This window comes from Panulirus ornatus, chromosome 4 (genome assembly GCF_036320965.1).
Source record: "Panulirus ornatus isolate Po-2019 chromosome 4, ASM3632096v1, whole genome shotgun sequence".
Lineage (NCBI taxonomy): Eukaryota > Metazoa > Arthropoda > Malacostraca > Decapoda > Palinuridae > Panulirus > Panulirus ornatus.
The window spans coordinates 79,337,902-79,354,992 of record NC_092227.1 but is presented as its reverse complement, the minus strand read 5'-3'; the positions used below and the strand labels follow the sequence as shown (position 1 = coordinate 79,354,992).

Below are 17,091 nucleotides of genomic sequence, written 5' to 3'. Positions count from 1 at the left end.
GCAGCAGCAGCAGCGACGCTTGGGGGGTTGGGAGCGGCGCCATCGAGGTGCGGTGGAGAGCGTGCAAGCGGACCCGGTGGCCGAACCACTTCGCGTGATGCTGTCATCTTCCTTCACAAAACGCCACTAAATTCTTTCGTAAACATGTTGCGTTGTGTTCCAGCATGGAAATATGGCTGTTCTGCACGACCACATACGTTTACATTCTTCTATTTTACATTTATTATCAACTATATTTACTGTTTTTGGCAAGCAGCACTGACATTTTTCCTTAATATTTCTACGATTTATGGGCCTTATTTTCTAGCAAGTAAGAATAAACTGAATTTCTGGTTTCTTTTTTTTTTTTGGCGTTTTTTCTTCTTTTTTTTATGATTCCCATGATTCACTGTTTTCTCGTGAAGTTTTTACTCTTCTGATTGATGGTGTATTATTACGTAGAAAACGTTGTTCATACAATGGCCTTGATTAATTAATGGGATGGCAGTTATACGAGGTCTCCATGTTGCTGGAGTAGATAGAGAGTAAGGTTTTATATGTTCGCATATATATATATATATATATATATATATATATATATATATATATATATGTATACGAATAAAGTGCATATGAACGCGCACCTTCATAAAACATACAAACCTCCAACAGCACAGGATCGAACCCGGGACCCCTGTGCCACAGGCGGGAATGCTACCGCTAGGCTATGGGCCTCGCTAATAGGAAATAACTATTCGAATACTATGTACTCGAATACCCTTCGTCTCACGTTGGTGAGCAACGGGGTCTACACCGGTTTTATATATATATATATATATATATATATATATATATATATATATATATATATATATATATATATATATATATATATATATATATATATATATATATTTGTCCCGCTATTTCCCGCGTTAGCAAGGTAGCGTTAAAAACAGAGGACTGAGCCTTTGAGGAAATATCCTCACTTGGCTCCCTTCTCTGTTCCTTCTTTTGGAAAATTAAAAGCGAAAAGGGAGGATTTACAGCCCCCTCTCCCTCCCCTTTTAGTCGCCTTCTTCGACACGCAGGGAATACGTGGGAAGTATTCTTTCTCCCCTATCCCTAGGGATATATATATATATATATATATATATATATATATATATATATATATATATATATATATATATATATATATATATATATATATATATATATATATATATATATATAAGTAATCAGTGGTCACCCGGTATGTCCTGTGGCGAGATGTATGATTGATCATCCTCCAATGTCTCCTTCCCACAACCTATTCCCAGCTCCCTCAGTGTGTCATGGACGTACGAGGTGACAGCTCTGATCATCCCCCCCCCCCCCACTGTCGTACATGTGTGTCCAGGTGTGTCTGACACGGCCAGGATTTGGTATATGCAGATTGTAGGAGAGGAACGAGAGCCACTGGGTCTTCCTGACATCAAAGGCCAACACTGAGGTTAGTATGTCTTCATGTACGATTGTGATTCTGTTTGATTTAACTGGTTGTGGTGGAGATATTGAAATGTATTTTCTTCTTTAAATTCTAGCAAATGGTAAGATATCATTAGGGAGGGGAGGAGGGACTGAACCAACAGTTTTCCAGTAATTTATCTTTCCCAGTGACCGGCAGGTGTTGTCTTCCCCAAGTTTCCTCTCGAGATCCACCTACTTCGTCAAGCTGAATGGATCAGAAGCGTTTTTGTTGAGAAGACAAACTAGGGCGAGGCCCCTTCCCTGCTCTTTAGGATCCAAAGGGACTTAATGCAGTGTAAGATACAAAACACTTCGGTGCATTCTCGTGAAGTTTTATACAAACTTCGAATTCCTTCCATCGATTCTAACGCTCGAGGGGAAACGCAAGATATTGGAGAAACATTTCCAGAAACAGAAGTTCTTAGCGTAAATATTGCATTCGAGCGCACGGTCCTAAAGAACTTGAAGAAAATCGAAAGGTTAAAGATATGGATCATACGTACCAAAACTTTGAAAAACCTGTCAATATACCAACCTAAACCAGTCTCATTTTCTTTCTATTGAGGAAGGATAACAACCGAAATCAAGGTCTCGTTTTCTTTCGATTGAGGAAGAGTTATGGATGTACGTTATTCGAAGCCCCACGTCTGCGAGGTGACTGACTACCCTGTCCATCATTGTGATCTTGTTCTGCGGTGAGGACAACTGTTAATTAGATACTAGTGACTCAATGGCTCCGGAAGTGAGGTGCAAATCGAGATACATATAAATCTCCTTTACGTATAGACGACCCAAAATGACTCCAACGAAGATCTTACCTTTAACTATCACGATTATAAGTAAATATACAACAACACTGGATGTTTCTTCTGTTGAGCAGTGTCGGAAGATCGACGTACCAAAGTTTCCTCTTTCTTCCTACTGAAATCTATATAAAATTGAGCTTCTATTACTGTCATTTTTATTACGTTTAGAAACAGCAAGTTATACCTTTATTACTAGATATTGTGCTGGAGCTACACCAGTTATCTTAGTCTACAGTTTAATTGCTAAAGATTATGATGGAACAAGTCTACTTGTTCTTACTCGCTTCGGAGGTAATGTCTCCTCCCTAGCAGTCGTGGCCTTGGGGACACCCTATTTAGTCTAGAGTTCACTCGTGTCACATGACTGGTTCTGAGCGTATGAAAGGAACCCGACAAGTGCTTGCGCATGTGAGTCGTAATATAGCAGATTGTATTGTGCTGTCTCGACCTGATGAGCCCTGACCCTTTTTCTTTTGTGAGTTCAAACACGTGAAAGAAGAGAGTCATCTCATGGAACTGGATTGTACTGGAATCCTATACATTTAAAAGATTGTACTGAATGACCTGAATGGTGTCATCCCAGAAAGAACTACGCAGAAGATGTCATCGTCATCCATGGAGTGGAAATGTGCTCCATAGCTGATACATGGTTGATGAACAGGTGTCCTCCAGAACAACGAAGCACTCAGTACTAACCAGATGGCCAACCTGCTGTCAGTAGTTCCTGTAGCTGATCAGATATCACTTGTGTTGAAAATGATTATCATAAGATCCATTTTTTACGTTAGATTAGAGCACAAGGTGATGTAATCTTCAGAAAACAAAAGAACATTGAGTTATACGAAGTGGATTACCATTCTTCTTGTATCAATCAAGAACTGTTATAGTTCTTCTGTTTATGGTGGGGTTTATGTCATCAGGTGGCTACAGCGGGTCGATGGAACCTCGGTAAAGCGTTGAGGTTGCCATACCTGCCGATAGGTTTCCCACAAGTGGCATATAAGTGTCTCGTCTGTGTAAACACTTTACCAGGATGAGGCCTTATCCGCACCATAGGATACAGAATGGGTGTAAGTAGACACAGCAGGAAATATGTGTCTGTGTGCTTATGCCAGGACGGTCCATTGGACATTCCCTCTCGCTCATATGGAGAACGGGAATTGGTGGTAGAATTCTGTGGCCTCCACACACACGTCTGTAAGTGCAGCCACGGGCCATGAAAGCTTATCTGGAGGATAGCAGTCGGACTTGAGGGCTTTGGTACACGCGAAAAGGTTTCCACTTCTAGAAGTGTGCTGAAACATTTCTCGAGACCCCCCCTCACTTTATGCGTACAAGACACGCTCTCCCGATGCCGCCGAGTTCCGCTTCCAACACAGCTGAGTACACCCTTAGCCTCGGCTGCAGCTGATGGTTCACAGAGCAGTGCACAGACCAGTCCGTTATTTCAGCACTGGCATTTCACCTGACAGTTGCACGTATGCACGTGGGTTCACATGGGGGAGGAAAGGCAGCTTCACATCTATACTTGGAACCTACAATGTGGACAATACTGAATAGTGACGAGCATTCGATCACTCACCCCTTGTGAGGTATCGTCTCATGTGCTGGGCATGACCTTGCTCTGTTGCATGCAATCCTGAAACTCGGAAACGCAACATTTCCAATGACCTCGAATATTTCATCAACAGTTCCCTGCAGCCACGTTCGGTGGAGCGAATTAACTCTAACCGCAGGAAGATAATGCTTTACGTACATGTAGGGCAAGGATACTCTGTCTTTGTCATCAACTCACTCGCATCCTCAAACCCTCCTACAAAATCTAACGCAGCCAACAGTCTGATCTATGTTTGATATGCCAACAGAGGCATGACTATCATTCTTGTGGAAAATAGTAAGGTATCGTTATCCTATCGAGAAAGCAACTGCGACAGCTTCTATGTCTAGACCACCTCTCGAAGTGTCTTCGAATCTATACAAGGCCCTGATAACGTGGCGTGTGCACTCTGACTTGATATCATACTTTCTGTCCACTCTTATTTCACTTTCTATTTGTCTGAGGATGAGTTCATACTGCTTCCAAATTTCCTTATCTTCCTAGTCTGTGCATTTGTATCTGTCCATCTTCTTTATGTTGATGATCATATATATATATATATATATATATATATATATATATATATATATATATATATATATATATATATATATATATATATATATATATATATATATATATATATATATATATATATATATATATATATATATATATATATACATATATATATATATATATATATATATATATATATATATATATATATATATATATATATATATATATATATATATTTCTATATGATTATGCATACATATATTCATAAATGCTTTTATACCTATAGCCATACCTCAGTGCACATCGACATATACTCGTATAATGAAAACAAATATAGAAATGTATTCATGTGTTTTGCTTCTGTGTATTTGTGTGTCTGTGTTTAGGTGCGTTTTTGGACGTTTATATGTACATGTATCTATATGTGCATACATATGCATCTGGTTGAAAATAATATCAAAGGGATTTTCGTATATGTTCGATTACTGTGACCAATGTTTGGGTCTATATCCACTGAACAAAAATGCAGTTGGGAGGAATTTCATCATCAGTTTTTCTACTTTTTCTAAAATTGTCATCAACAACGTTACTGCCTCGGGGGAGGTGTGGGTTAGAGAAACACATGGCATACGAACATATCTTTATTTACAAGATTAGTTAATCATAGAGATATGTGTACTGCCCGAGAGTCTGGACAATCCATCCTTACACGTTACAACTCCCTAATATAAACAGTTAATATAAACCGTTGGTTGGCATTGTGACACACATTATAGACGGCTTGATAAGTTTTAAAGTGAGTTTGATAAAGATTCTAGCTATGTGAAATATCCTATGTACAAATCAAAGAAATTCCACATACATGGTTTTTTTTTATTCATTTATTCATTTATTTATTTTTTCCCAAGTTACTCTGAAGAAAGAAAAGTCTCACTTTGTACTCTGACATGATGGTAAGCTTTGAGAGGAGAGAGAGAGAAAGGGAGAGGAAGGACCCAGTCAGGATTGGCGATGGGGCCATACACAGGTTCGATGGAGGAGGAAGAGGATGAGGAGAGGGAGGAGGAGGAGGAGGAGGAGGAGGAGTAGGAGGAGGAGGAAGAGGAAGAGGAAGAGGAGGAGGAGGAGGAGGAGGGTTTACCTTTTTTTATTTTCTTTTGATCGTGACCTCTCATATAACCTTCTACTGGTGACCTTATGACCTGTTATGAGTGAGATGGCACCGCCGCTAAGTGAGTAGTGTCTCTCCTCTCCTAATGGTGGGATGTCACCAGCATGAGCGTGCATGAGAAGTAACATGGTGCTAACATGATTGGCTCAAAGACATCAACCTTTTCCTCATGATTGTCACATCTTGGTCTGAATGGCTCGTCCGTCCTCCGTTATCTCGCCTCTTTATCATTCATTGTTTCATTATCAGTTAAAATGGACATTACGTGTGCCGCTGAACAGCATCAAACATGTTAATTAACAACAAGGAAGGGTTTGATAATGAATGAAGAACTACTTAGCAGAGCTTCAACCCCCATGTCCACGTCTAGAGTACAGTGAAAAAACAACAGGCAACAGAGCGGTGCAGTGCAAAGGAAATAACGTAAGTTTAAGAGGGGGAAGGGAAGGAATGGAGGGAGGGAGGGAGGTTAAGGGTGGGAGGGTGGAAACGCAGGGCAAACTCAAACGCAAGAACAACTGAGGCAGCGAACTCGTCGTAATACTTTATCCCATGATGGAGGGAAGCTTATCAAACGTAGGAAGTCTCATATTTCGAGGATCTTTAGGGTTCCTCTTTCCCTGTACGTCCGGTTGGGTAGCACCTCCTGCAGCTCAGGTATGTCTCCCGGGCTTTACACTTTACTTTTACATTTGTGGTAGTAAATAGAGGGTACTCTATCACTTGAGGACTTGAAGGAAGAGACGCATCGCTTAAGCGGCAGGGATGGGCACCGAAGAAAGACTCTGGAAGTAAGTATTTGGTAGGAATGTTTTTTTTTTACAGATTTCTAATCCAGTGAAGCAGAGTTATTACGTTGGACCTAAAGGTATGATAGAAGCCTCCTTGAAAAGAGATATATATATAGCTCGTTAACCTATGTAGACAAACTTGTTTCAGATCAGTACAGTAGCACTTACGAGGCTAGTTAACGTGGTAACATCGCTGACCTATTTTGTTAGAGATCGGATTACCTGGTTAGTATTTCTAACACGTATGTTTAGCTGAATTTTTTATGTAAGATTAGAAAGAAAACGAACCATGGTTTGCAGGTTGAAGTCGGGAACTAGACGCCTGTTTCTTATATCGTCTGTTGAAGACCTGCCAAATTACCGGCACAGCGTCAACATTTTGTATCAGTTCAGGGGACACTTTGACGACGCCCTCACACTGGGGAAAGTACGGGGACAAATTGTATTCCACCACTCCAGTGTGCATTGCTCATATCTTAGGATAGATGGAGGGTATCATGGCATCAATTGACCCATGCCTCTACGGTTACAGAGTAATAGTCTAGGGCTGTACATATTCCAGTATCCGTTATCATTAAGATTTGATATACTTATTCTGAAAATAATGCTACGCGATAGTTTTTTTTTTTTTCGAGGGGGGAACAAAAGCAAAATATTTCGTAAGTATTCGGTAACGTCAATTTCCCTCGAGAAAAAGAAATGGGATAAACAACTGGTGACTGCATCCATCTCCGTCGTGAGTAATGAGGTCAAGTGATAACGTCTCCAACTCAACAGTAAAGAAGTAGTAGTAGTTATAAGGTCCCGACACCTTAGAAGAAATATTACACACACACACACACACACACACACACACACACACACACACACACACACACGAGTGGAGAACTCTCTCCCTGTACTGCATATAATGGTAAGTACAAATAGGTAAACAGAAAGCACACACTGGTAGGTAAACACCCACATACACATACTACACATACGAAAATACCAACATACACACACACACACACACACACACACACACACACGTGCATGTATACACATACAAACAGGATCGCAAGTATACACTAAAAGACGTACAGACCAATCAATAAACCAGTTTTACAAAGCGACACACATATATTCAGATGTTTATACACTTACAAACAAGCAAACACATCGCCCCTAACCTGTTGGTAGAGTCCGATGTTGGGATAGTAACTAAGTAGACAGACTGTGTTTGCTGGCAAATATCGGAAGTGACCTTCCAAGTCTACGCACATAAACACAAAAAGCTAATGAAGTCCAAAGAAAGTCAGCAAACAAGGTACCAAGGATCAAAAGAGCTGAGTTACAGGTAAAGGCTATCCGCCGTAAATTTAGCCAACATGCAAGAGAGAAGATTGAGGGGTGACCTGATCATAGCCTTGAAATTTATGTATCAGATTGATAACGCGAAGGGATAGAATGTCAGGAGGACATAGCATTAAAATCAAACGCGTTGAAATGATGTAAAGAAGTACTTTTACAGCATAAGAGTGGTGAACGAAGGGGATAAAGTGAATGTAGACAGCATATGTTAGCTTAAAAGGTTGTATTGACGGGAGAGAAAGTTCAAGAGATGCTGTTTTAATGTCTTCCATTGGATAATCTAATGGAACTGTAATTGCAGAGTCTGGGATGAGTATATTGCGAAAGGTCAATTAAGAGTAATTCTTTGTGGCGTATGTCCATCTCCATGGTTTACCCCGGACGTTTCACATCACCTGGTTCAGTCTCCTGACTTCACGTCGACCCCAGTATACCACATCGTTCCAATTCACTCTATGCCGTGTACGCCTTTCACCTTACTTCGTGTTCAGACCCCAATCGCTCAAAATCTTTCTTCACTCCATCTTTTCACCCCTAATTTGGTCTCCCGATTCTCCTAGTTCCTTCCACTTCTGACACATATATCCTCTTTTTCAACCTTTTTCAAACCATTTCAACACACCCTCTTCTGCTTGCTCAACCATATATACATACATACATACAAGTACATGTATGTGTAAATGTATTTGTGTATGTATGCACGTGTATGCGCGTATGTGTACATATATTTGTATGTAGGTGGATGTGTCTTTCTTCGACTGTTTCCTGGGAAATGGCGATCAGGTGCAAAAAAAAACGAAAATGTCCATATCTCCCTACTGAAGATGCGATTCTGTAGGACGAAATCTGTCCTTGATATATTTTCGTTTCGACAAGGTTTGAGTCGGAGACTAAGATAAGATACACTTCTATTCTTTATATCTTTTTTTTTTTCACAAGAAGATAGATAAGATACACTTTTATTCTTTATATCTTTTTTTTTCACAAGAAGATACCAGGATCTGATATGTTGATCGATAGTATACGAGAGATACACAAGGTCGGTGAAGAAACAGAGTTATCTTTTAAGATAAGCTCTTTGACTACGTTATTTAGACATCTAAGAACGGTTCGATCCTCGACGGTACGACCCTTGAGGACGACGATACGACATTCAAGTACGACGGTACGACATTCAAGTACGACGGTACGACTCCCACTTAGGACAAGAGTCATGCCATCATACCCGAAGGGTCGTCCCGTCGTGTTTACGGGGTCGTATTGTCGTGCCTATAAGGGATTTAATGGCAAGATCATAGGTGAGGTGGTTTACGGGGGGGTTGTCGTTGCTCTCACTGCCTTAGTTGCTTCTGCTGAAATAAAACCATTACTGAAGAAATCACAGAGGGAGAGAGAGAGAGAGAGAGAGAGAGAGAGAGAGAGAGAGAGAGAGAGAGAGAGAGAGAGAGAGAGAGAGAGAGAGAGAGAGAGAGAGTTGTCTAGGTTTGTGCCGTCAATAAGCGAGGGGCCACGTTGTTCTAATCCCGAGAACGGGAGTGAATTCCTTATGTCATAGTAAAGGAAGGATTAGACCTCGAAAGAAAATGAAAACAAGGAAAAAGGGGATTAGAACGTAAAGAAAAAGAATACATGAAAGAATTGGTTATCTTAAGCTAAAAGATTAAGGAGGAATATCAAATCAGGGTCTTAAGCTAACAGTGATAATATGCCCTAAGGTAATAAAGCAATATAATATGGTCTAAGGTTAATAATGCAGTAATCAGAACCTTGCAATGTTATACAGAAATCAAAGACTCAAGGTTTCATAATGGCGTGAGGGACAGTGCAATGTGCTACCGTAGCGACAATAGTGAACTAAATTTATAAAAATACAAAGAATCATATATATATATATATATATATATATATATATATATATATATATATATATATATATATATATATATATATGTATATGTATATATATATATTCATTATTTCCACTTCATATCAGCATTCACAAAGCAAGCCAGACGTACCAATAAGAGCAGAATTATCATCCTCTTTCACAGATGCACAAAGTAGGGAGAAACTTGGCAAATATGGCTTAGGAAAAATATACATGAGAGAAATCATGTCACTACTTAACATCTATGTCAACGGCCTCAGCACCAGCCCGGGCCTCCGCCACTCGATCGACAACAGCAACAAGAAGGACCTCGAGTTGTTGTCATGTCTCAGCTGTGCCGTGTGTGTGAAAGAGAGAGAGGAGGAGGAGGAGGAGGAGGAGGAGGAGGAGGAGAACAACTTGATAGCCTGGCTTTGATGGCTGAGGAGGAGCTGTGGGTGTTTCCTTCCTCACTACACGAGTGATCACCACCGGCGTTACGTTACTTTTTGATTATAGTGCAACCCTGTGGTTACTGGCTGCTCTCTGTCTGGCTGGTTGGCTGGAGGTTTCAAAAGCCTTCAACAGACACGGCGGTGCTCTCAGCCACGCGCGTGTAACAGCATCTGTTGGGATGGCTTGCGTGACTACAGAGGCCAGTCTAGGCATTCCTCACTCCATTCATGGGATCGTTGTTGTTGCAAACCACCTGAGCTACAATTAGTTTTAGGGTGGGGGGGGGAGAGTGGTTGTTGTGGAGGGGCTGTTACTACATTCCCCATCACCACAATTCAGCCAATCATCGCTCTCGTTTTGTAACCACAGGACGGCCTTGAATTGTGGCGGTGGTCTGGGCTTTAAAGCCAGACCTCAATAACTCCAGCGATTATCTGCATTTTTTTTCCTTTCTTCTTCTTCTTCCCAAATCTGATATGCCATATGTATCATGAATGACAGCGTTTATAAAAAAGCTTAAGCTGGTAGAAAAAAAAAAAAAAACAGAGGAGGAAGAACAGACATGGAGGAGTTAGTGAGGCTTGGCAAAGGCATCACTGGCCAAACATGAAAAGAATGAATGAATGTTATCAACTTCTACATAACCTGCAATCATTGGCATTATAACAACACATATCATGATATTTATATTATTTATAGATTTATGTACATAGCTTATATGACATACTGATACACCATACCATCATTGCAACAAGTTTTACAATGATACAAAACTGGAAGATAGTATATATATATATATATTTTATTTTCTCCTCTCTGCACTAATACAAACCAAAATGGCTCCTCAGAGACACTTTCATGGGTGTAAAAACAAACTTTTTTTAAAACCTTCAATGAAGGTTTTTTTTTTATATATATATTATTCTTCGTGATTATTTTCGGTTTTCTTCTAAGCTAATACAAAAAATTTCCTCTTGTTTTTTTTCTTCCTGTCACTTGCAACTGTATATTTCTATAATCCATGTTCCTTTCGAAACAAGATATAGGTGACAGTTAATATCACAAAGTTACCTTATGAGTGCGAATGACCACACACACACACACACGCACATGCGCACACACACAGACAGCTGAAATACACACTCAAAATGGCACAGGCGAAAACTCCCAACTGTAAAAAGACTATTTTTTTTATATTTTCACAATATAAAGGCGCATTTATTTACTTATTAATGGCAAACGCGTTTTGAGTTGTGGCTAACAAGTGGGAGGCGACGTTAACTCTGACCTGCTGTTATCTATCATCCAATGAAGTTCACATGTACGTTAATTGTGTATGTATATATATATATATATATATATATATATATATATATATATATATATATATATATATATATATATATATATATATATATATATATATATATATTAAGGCAGAATTACGAGAGTCAATTATAGATAAAGTTATCTTTCTTAAATAAAGTTTGATTTGATTTTTCTTTCTATCGTATGTTGTTGGCAATGAGCATTTTCTCACAGTTAACAAGCTCCCATTTGTTTCATACACTGAGTCGAAGTGAAGAGGTAAACAGATGAATGAATAAGCGGATAGGAAAAATGGGAGAGATGTGAGAGAGAGAGAGAGAGAGAGAGAGAGAGAGAGAGAGAGAGAGAGAGAGAGAGAGAGAGAGAGAGAGAGAGAGAGAGAGAGAGAGAGAGATTTAGGAAAGGAACAGCAAGAGGTCCGTACTGACTACAACGAAGAACACATACATGTATAAATGTTACAGTTTCTCAAAATATAATTATGTAATTTGTATCCACACAACATACGTACTCAAACACCAAGATCTGTTATAAACATTTTCCGAGCACTTCCACCACTCCTAAAGGGTAAGAGAGAGAGAGAGAGAGAGAGAGGGAGAGAGAGGTAAAGAGAGGGTTCAAAAATGGGACTCGTCAGGAAGGGGTCGAAGGAGGAGGAGGAGGAGGAGAAGAAGAGAGGGGGGGCGGGAGTATAAGGGCTGGAGGAGGGAGGGTAGTCGATACACTTGGCTAGAAGAACAACTAGAACCATGGCGCCGACGTTCATTAATATATAAAACTTAATACTACTATATCCAATAAACCTTTTTCTTCTTTCTTTTTTTTTTCCTCCCCCTTATATATCAGAAATGCCCTTCACTTGGAGCAGAGCCGCGCTAAAACGCCACCATGAGCCGACGGCGTCTCGTCAGCAATGAGGGCAGGTTGGATCCAGGCCACTGCGGACGCACACACACATACACACACTGCCCCCCTTCGTCCTTCAATACGTCCGACCCGTTCACACGGTAAGTTGAGCATGTTCTTGATGAGGCAATGAGAGTCTCGGCAGGACCCCCCCCGTCCGTAAGCCTGCAAGAAGGTTTTCCTTCTTCTTCCCCTCCCCCACGTCCGATTGTGCGCGAGGACCTGCGCGGCCCTGACCTGGTGAGCGTTGGGGGATTTGAACGTGACCTGAGGATCGGCCTTAGCGAGGTCACACTGCCTTTAGCGGGTGGCTGCTAGCAGGAGGTTTACAAAGTGATGAGCAGGTGAAAGGCCTGGGCGAGGAACACAAACAGACAGGAAGCCCATGTATGGGGAGTGCTGCTGTCGCTGCCGCCTGGAAATATCAGAAGGGAGCCATTAGCAGAGTTGGGCTGGTGCCACAGATAGCCTCATTAGGGTAAAGGTTCTTTATACCTGGAACACAATATAGTGATGTTACAATGTTAATCTGAGACATAAGGGATGAGTACAAGAACCTATCTCGGCTGGAATGGAAAAGATTAGTGAGTTGTGGTTGATGGTTATGGAGAACGGGCTGGAACTATGGGCGTGGTGGGAGGGAAAATCTAAGATACTCGTCCATGATATAGGGAAAAGCATTGCTCTTGCAAGAACTGGAACGAGTTCTCGTTTACGAAGTACTGAACAGTATTACTGTTGCAAGAACCAGAGCAACTGTTTTTCATAACGTACGAAAAAGTATTACCGTTGACGAACTAGAATAACTGCTCGTTCATGATGTACGAAACAGCACTACCGCTACAATAGCTAAAACAACTGTTTGTCTATAACGTACGAAAGAGTTCTACCGTTGCAGGAACCAAAACAGCTGGTCGTTCATGATATACGAGCAGTAAATTCATTGTTGCATGAATACAAGAAGACACAGAAGAAAGGAATAACTATCCTGGAGCGTTAGAAAAATCGCCAGCAGAAATAAATACATATATGATGTGGGATGTACAGAAAGCACTTCAGCTTGGAAATACACAGATCTTATGTCAAGTAGAAGTGGCACTCTAAAGGGACCGGAGAACTAAAGTAGGAACATTCCCATCTGGAGATGTAGAAAAGCGGACATGTGTAGTAAAGCTGGTGTTAAGGGAGGTGCTGGAATAAGGACAGGAACTCTTTGCGTGAAGACACTCTCTTGGGGTAAACACAGCAAACTCCACCATTCAGGGGAACATGGCCTGTAGGAATAGGAAGGTGGAACAAATTTGATATTGCTGGATAGATTGACCATAAAAGCTTCCTTTTGTCATAAACTGTGTGATAAGAGTTTAATAAGTTAGAAAGTTGATAGACGAGTCTCGAATAATATCATAAAGAACACTAATTGGATTCTTGTTAAGTTTCTTTAAGCAATAAGAACAGGAACTTAAGGTAATGATAGGTTTTCCTTATGACGATTGATTTGTGGATCTATCGACTTTTTCGTGTAAATAACGTCCTATATCTGTGACTGAATTTAAGGAACAATATAGGGATTTTCACTGAAAACTGAAAATAGATTCTAGCAGGGGCTACTCAAGGAGAATTGCTGCTACTGTCTTTGATTGGAAAATACTGAGGTTGAATATAATGGTCACCAGAGAAGTACATAAAACCAGGCCAAACCAGCGTTATCCTACTTAACCTGACCTCATATAACTAAACCTAATCATTATTACTTGACCTAACTTGACCGAACCGAACTTACCATCCCGAAACCTGACGTTAACCAACCATACCCTACCTAACCTGACGTTAACCAACCTTAACCCACCTAACATGCAGTTAACTACCAGCTTTACCCTACCTAACCTGACGCTAACCAACGATACCCTACCTAACCTGACGCTAACCAACCATACTCTACCTAACCTGACGCTAACCAACCATACCCTACTTTAACCTGACGCTAACCAACCATACTCTACCTAACCTGACGCTAACCAACCATACTCTACCTAACCTGACGCTAACCAACCATACCCTACTTTAACCTGACGTTAACCAACCATACCTTACCTTAACCTGACGTTAACCAACCATACCCTACCTTAACCTGACGTTAACCAACCATACCCTACCTTAACCTGACGTTAACCAACCATACCCTACCTTAACCTGACGTCAACCAACGATACCGTACCTTAACCTGACGTTAACCAACCATACCCTACCTTAACCTGACGTTAACCAACCATACCCTACCTTAACCTGACGTCAACCAACGATACCGTACCTTAACCTGACGTTAACCAACCATACCCTACCGTAACCTGACATCACCCAACCATACCCTACCTTAACCTGACATAAGACTCCCTCAGTAGCAAGATCTTATGAAACTTTAACTGGATGAAAATATAACACGCTGTCGCAATTCTCCGACAAGCCCAAGGGAGGAGAGGCAGTCCATTCAGTACATTAAGTGCAACTGTTGCTCATTTATCAACTTCATTTAACCAGTCGCCTTTGGTGACATAATGACGATAAATCATAAATGGAAATAACACAAACTGTAACAAATTGTATGACAAGAAAACAATCCCATTTCTTACAGTAACGGAGCAATGGCGTGGCCGCCCATATATATATATATATATATATATATATATATATATATATATATATATATATATATATATATATATATATATATATAACAGTGTAACCGAAAGGTAACACAGAGAGCCTTTCAACATTGTAGATATGTTGGGTATGGCTGGAGACTACGATCAGAACACTCCCTGTTTACAACGTCCCAGAGAGAAAAAAGAAATGACTTTTGAGTCGACATATAACGAAGCAAATGTTTGTGTGGACTGTCTGGTGGACCAAGACGGTCAAAGATCAAAGAGTCCACCACCACTGCCACAGCGACCAGACGGATTGGGGAAGTTGGGGAGGAGAGTGGGTTTTGCAAAGGGATGAGATCTGGGGAGGTGAGGGGCATACCAGAAGTGGGGTTTCGCCGAGAAGCAAGGGGTTCTGGAGAGGAGAGAGTAGCGCAGGGAGCAGGGGTTTGAGGAGGTGAGGACCTTTCGGTGGTGGTGGTGGTGGTAAGAGAGGGAACGCGGAAGGGAGTGGTGTCAGGTCACAGGAGGTCATACTCGTGTGATGCAGGAAGCGCTCGTGTGGACTATGTCCGGCCACTTAGAGCGAGTAAAATGATCGAAGCTTCGAACCTACTTTCGAAGCCGACCGAAAACAAAAATTAATGCTTCTAAAATCCCTGGAATAGCTATGGAAGAATATGCTAGGGTCTGGAGCTAGATTTACCACCCGGAAGACTTAGTTGAGCAAAAAGACACGAAAAACAGGTCTTCTCACCTCCGCTGGATTCATTTCTTTCTCAGACTGGCATCACAGCTATGAACATTTCTCGACCTAGAGCAACAGCTCTTCTTTTATTTAGTCCTGTGACCTGAACTACTCATTCTGATCAATACCCCATTACATATGATCAATATCCCATTACTCATGATCGTTTACCCATGATATATAACTCTCTACCAATACCGTAACTTAAGCCGTGACTCGATCACTCATCCTTAAATCAAGATCATTGATCAATCAGTCACGAACATTGATCATACGAATATGAATAGCGAAAACTTATCTGTGATCAATACACCTGTAATGTGGAGCAAGAAACGTAGATAATCACCTAACTTTTAGATAGTAATGATATGCACAATGAATGCTGTTAATATGACAGAAATTTAATGATATCTTGGTCATGATGAGAACACGATGATGAAATGTGAGTCTGTTATTAGAAGATGAACATGTGGATTATTAGCCTCAAAAGACATTGCTTAGAAAATATCAACATATGAATATTGGACATGTTATTAACACAAGAGAAACTAGAAGATAATGACATGAGAATATCTTCATCAAAGAACAACACACACACACACACACACACACACACACACACACACAAACAAACAAACACAATATATACACACACACACACACATATATATATATATATATATATATATATATATATATATATATATATATATATATTTATATATATATATATATATATATATATATGTATATATATATATATATATATTTATTTATTTTCTGCTTTGTCGCTGTCTCCCGCGTTAGCGAGGTATGGCAAGGAAACAGACGAAAGAATGGCCCAACCCACCCACATACACATGTATATACATACACGTCCACACACGCAAATATACATACCTATACATCTCAACGTATACATATATACACACACACAGAGACATATACATATATACACATGTACACCATTCATACTGTCTGCCTATTATTCATTCCCATCGCCACCTCGCCACTCATGAAATAACAACCACTTCCCCCATCATGTGTGCGAGGTAGCGCTACGAAAAGACAACAAAGGCCACATTCGTTCACACTCAGTCTCTAGCTGTCATGGAATATATATATATATATATATATATATATATATATATATATATATATATATATATATATATATATATATTCCATGGGAAAATGAAACACGATAAGTTCCAAAGTGCACTTTCGCGTAAACTTCGTGGGAACTTATCGAGTTTCATTTTCCCCGTGGATTCATAGGAATATACTTGATCACGCGCAAAACTGTGATCCTCTCATATATATATATATATATATATATATATATATATATATATATATATATATATATATATATATATATATATATATATATATATTACGTGTCTATA

At 40.1% G+C, this 17,091-nt stretch overlaps 1 protein-coding gene across 1 annotated transcript in view; it reads right to left on the bottom strand.

Moving 5' to 3' along the window:
• Nucleotides 1-5,044: 5,044 nt before the first annotated feature.
• Nucleotides 5,045-17,091, bottom strand: part of LOC139764868 (uncharacterized) — a 230,245-nt gene continuing 218,198 nt past the window's right edge. Inside the window, exon 7 of the mRNA XM_071691900.1 lies at nucleotides 5,045-12,704. Coding sequence (XP_071548001.1) covers nucleotides 12,616-12,704 — 89 coding nt within the window. The 3' untranslated portion in view covers nucleotides 5,045-12,615. The remainder of the gene's footprint in view (nucleotides 12,705-17,091) is intronic.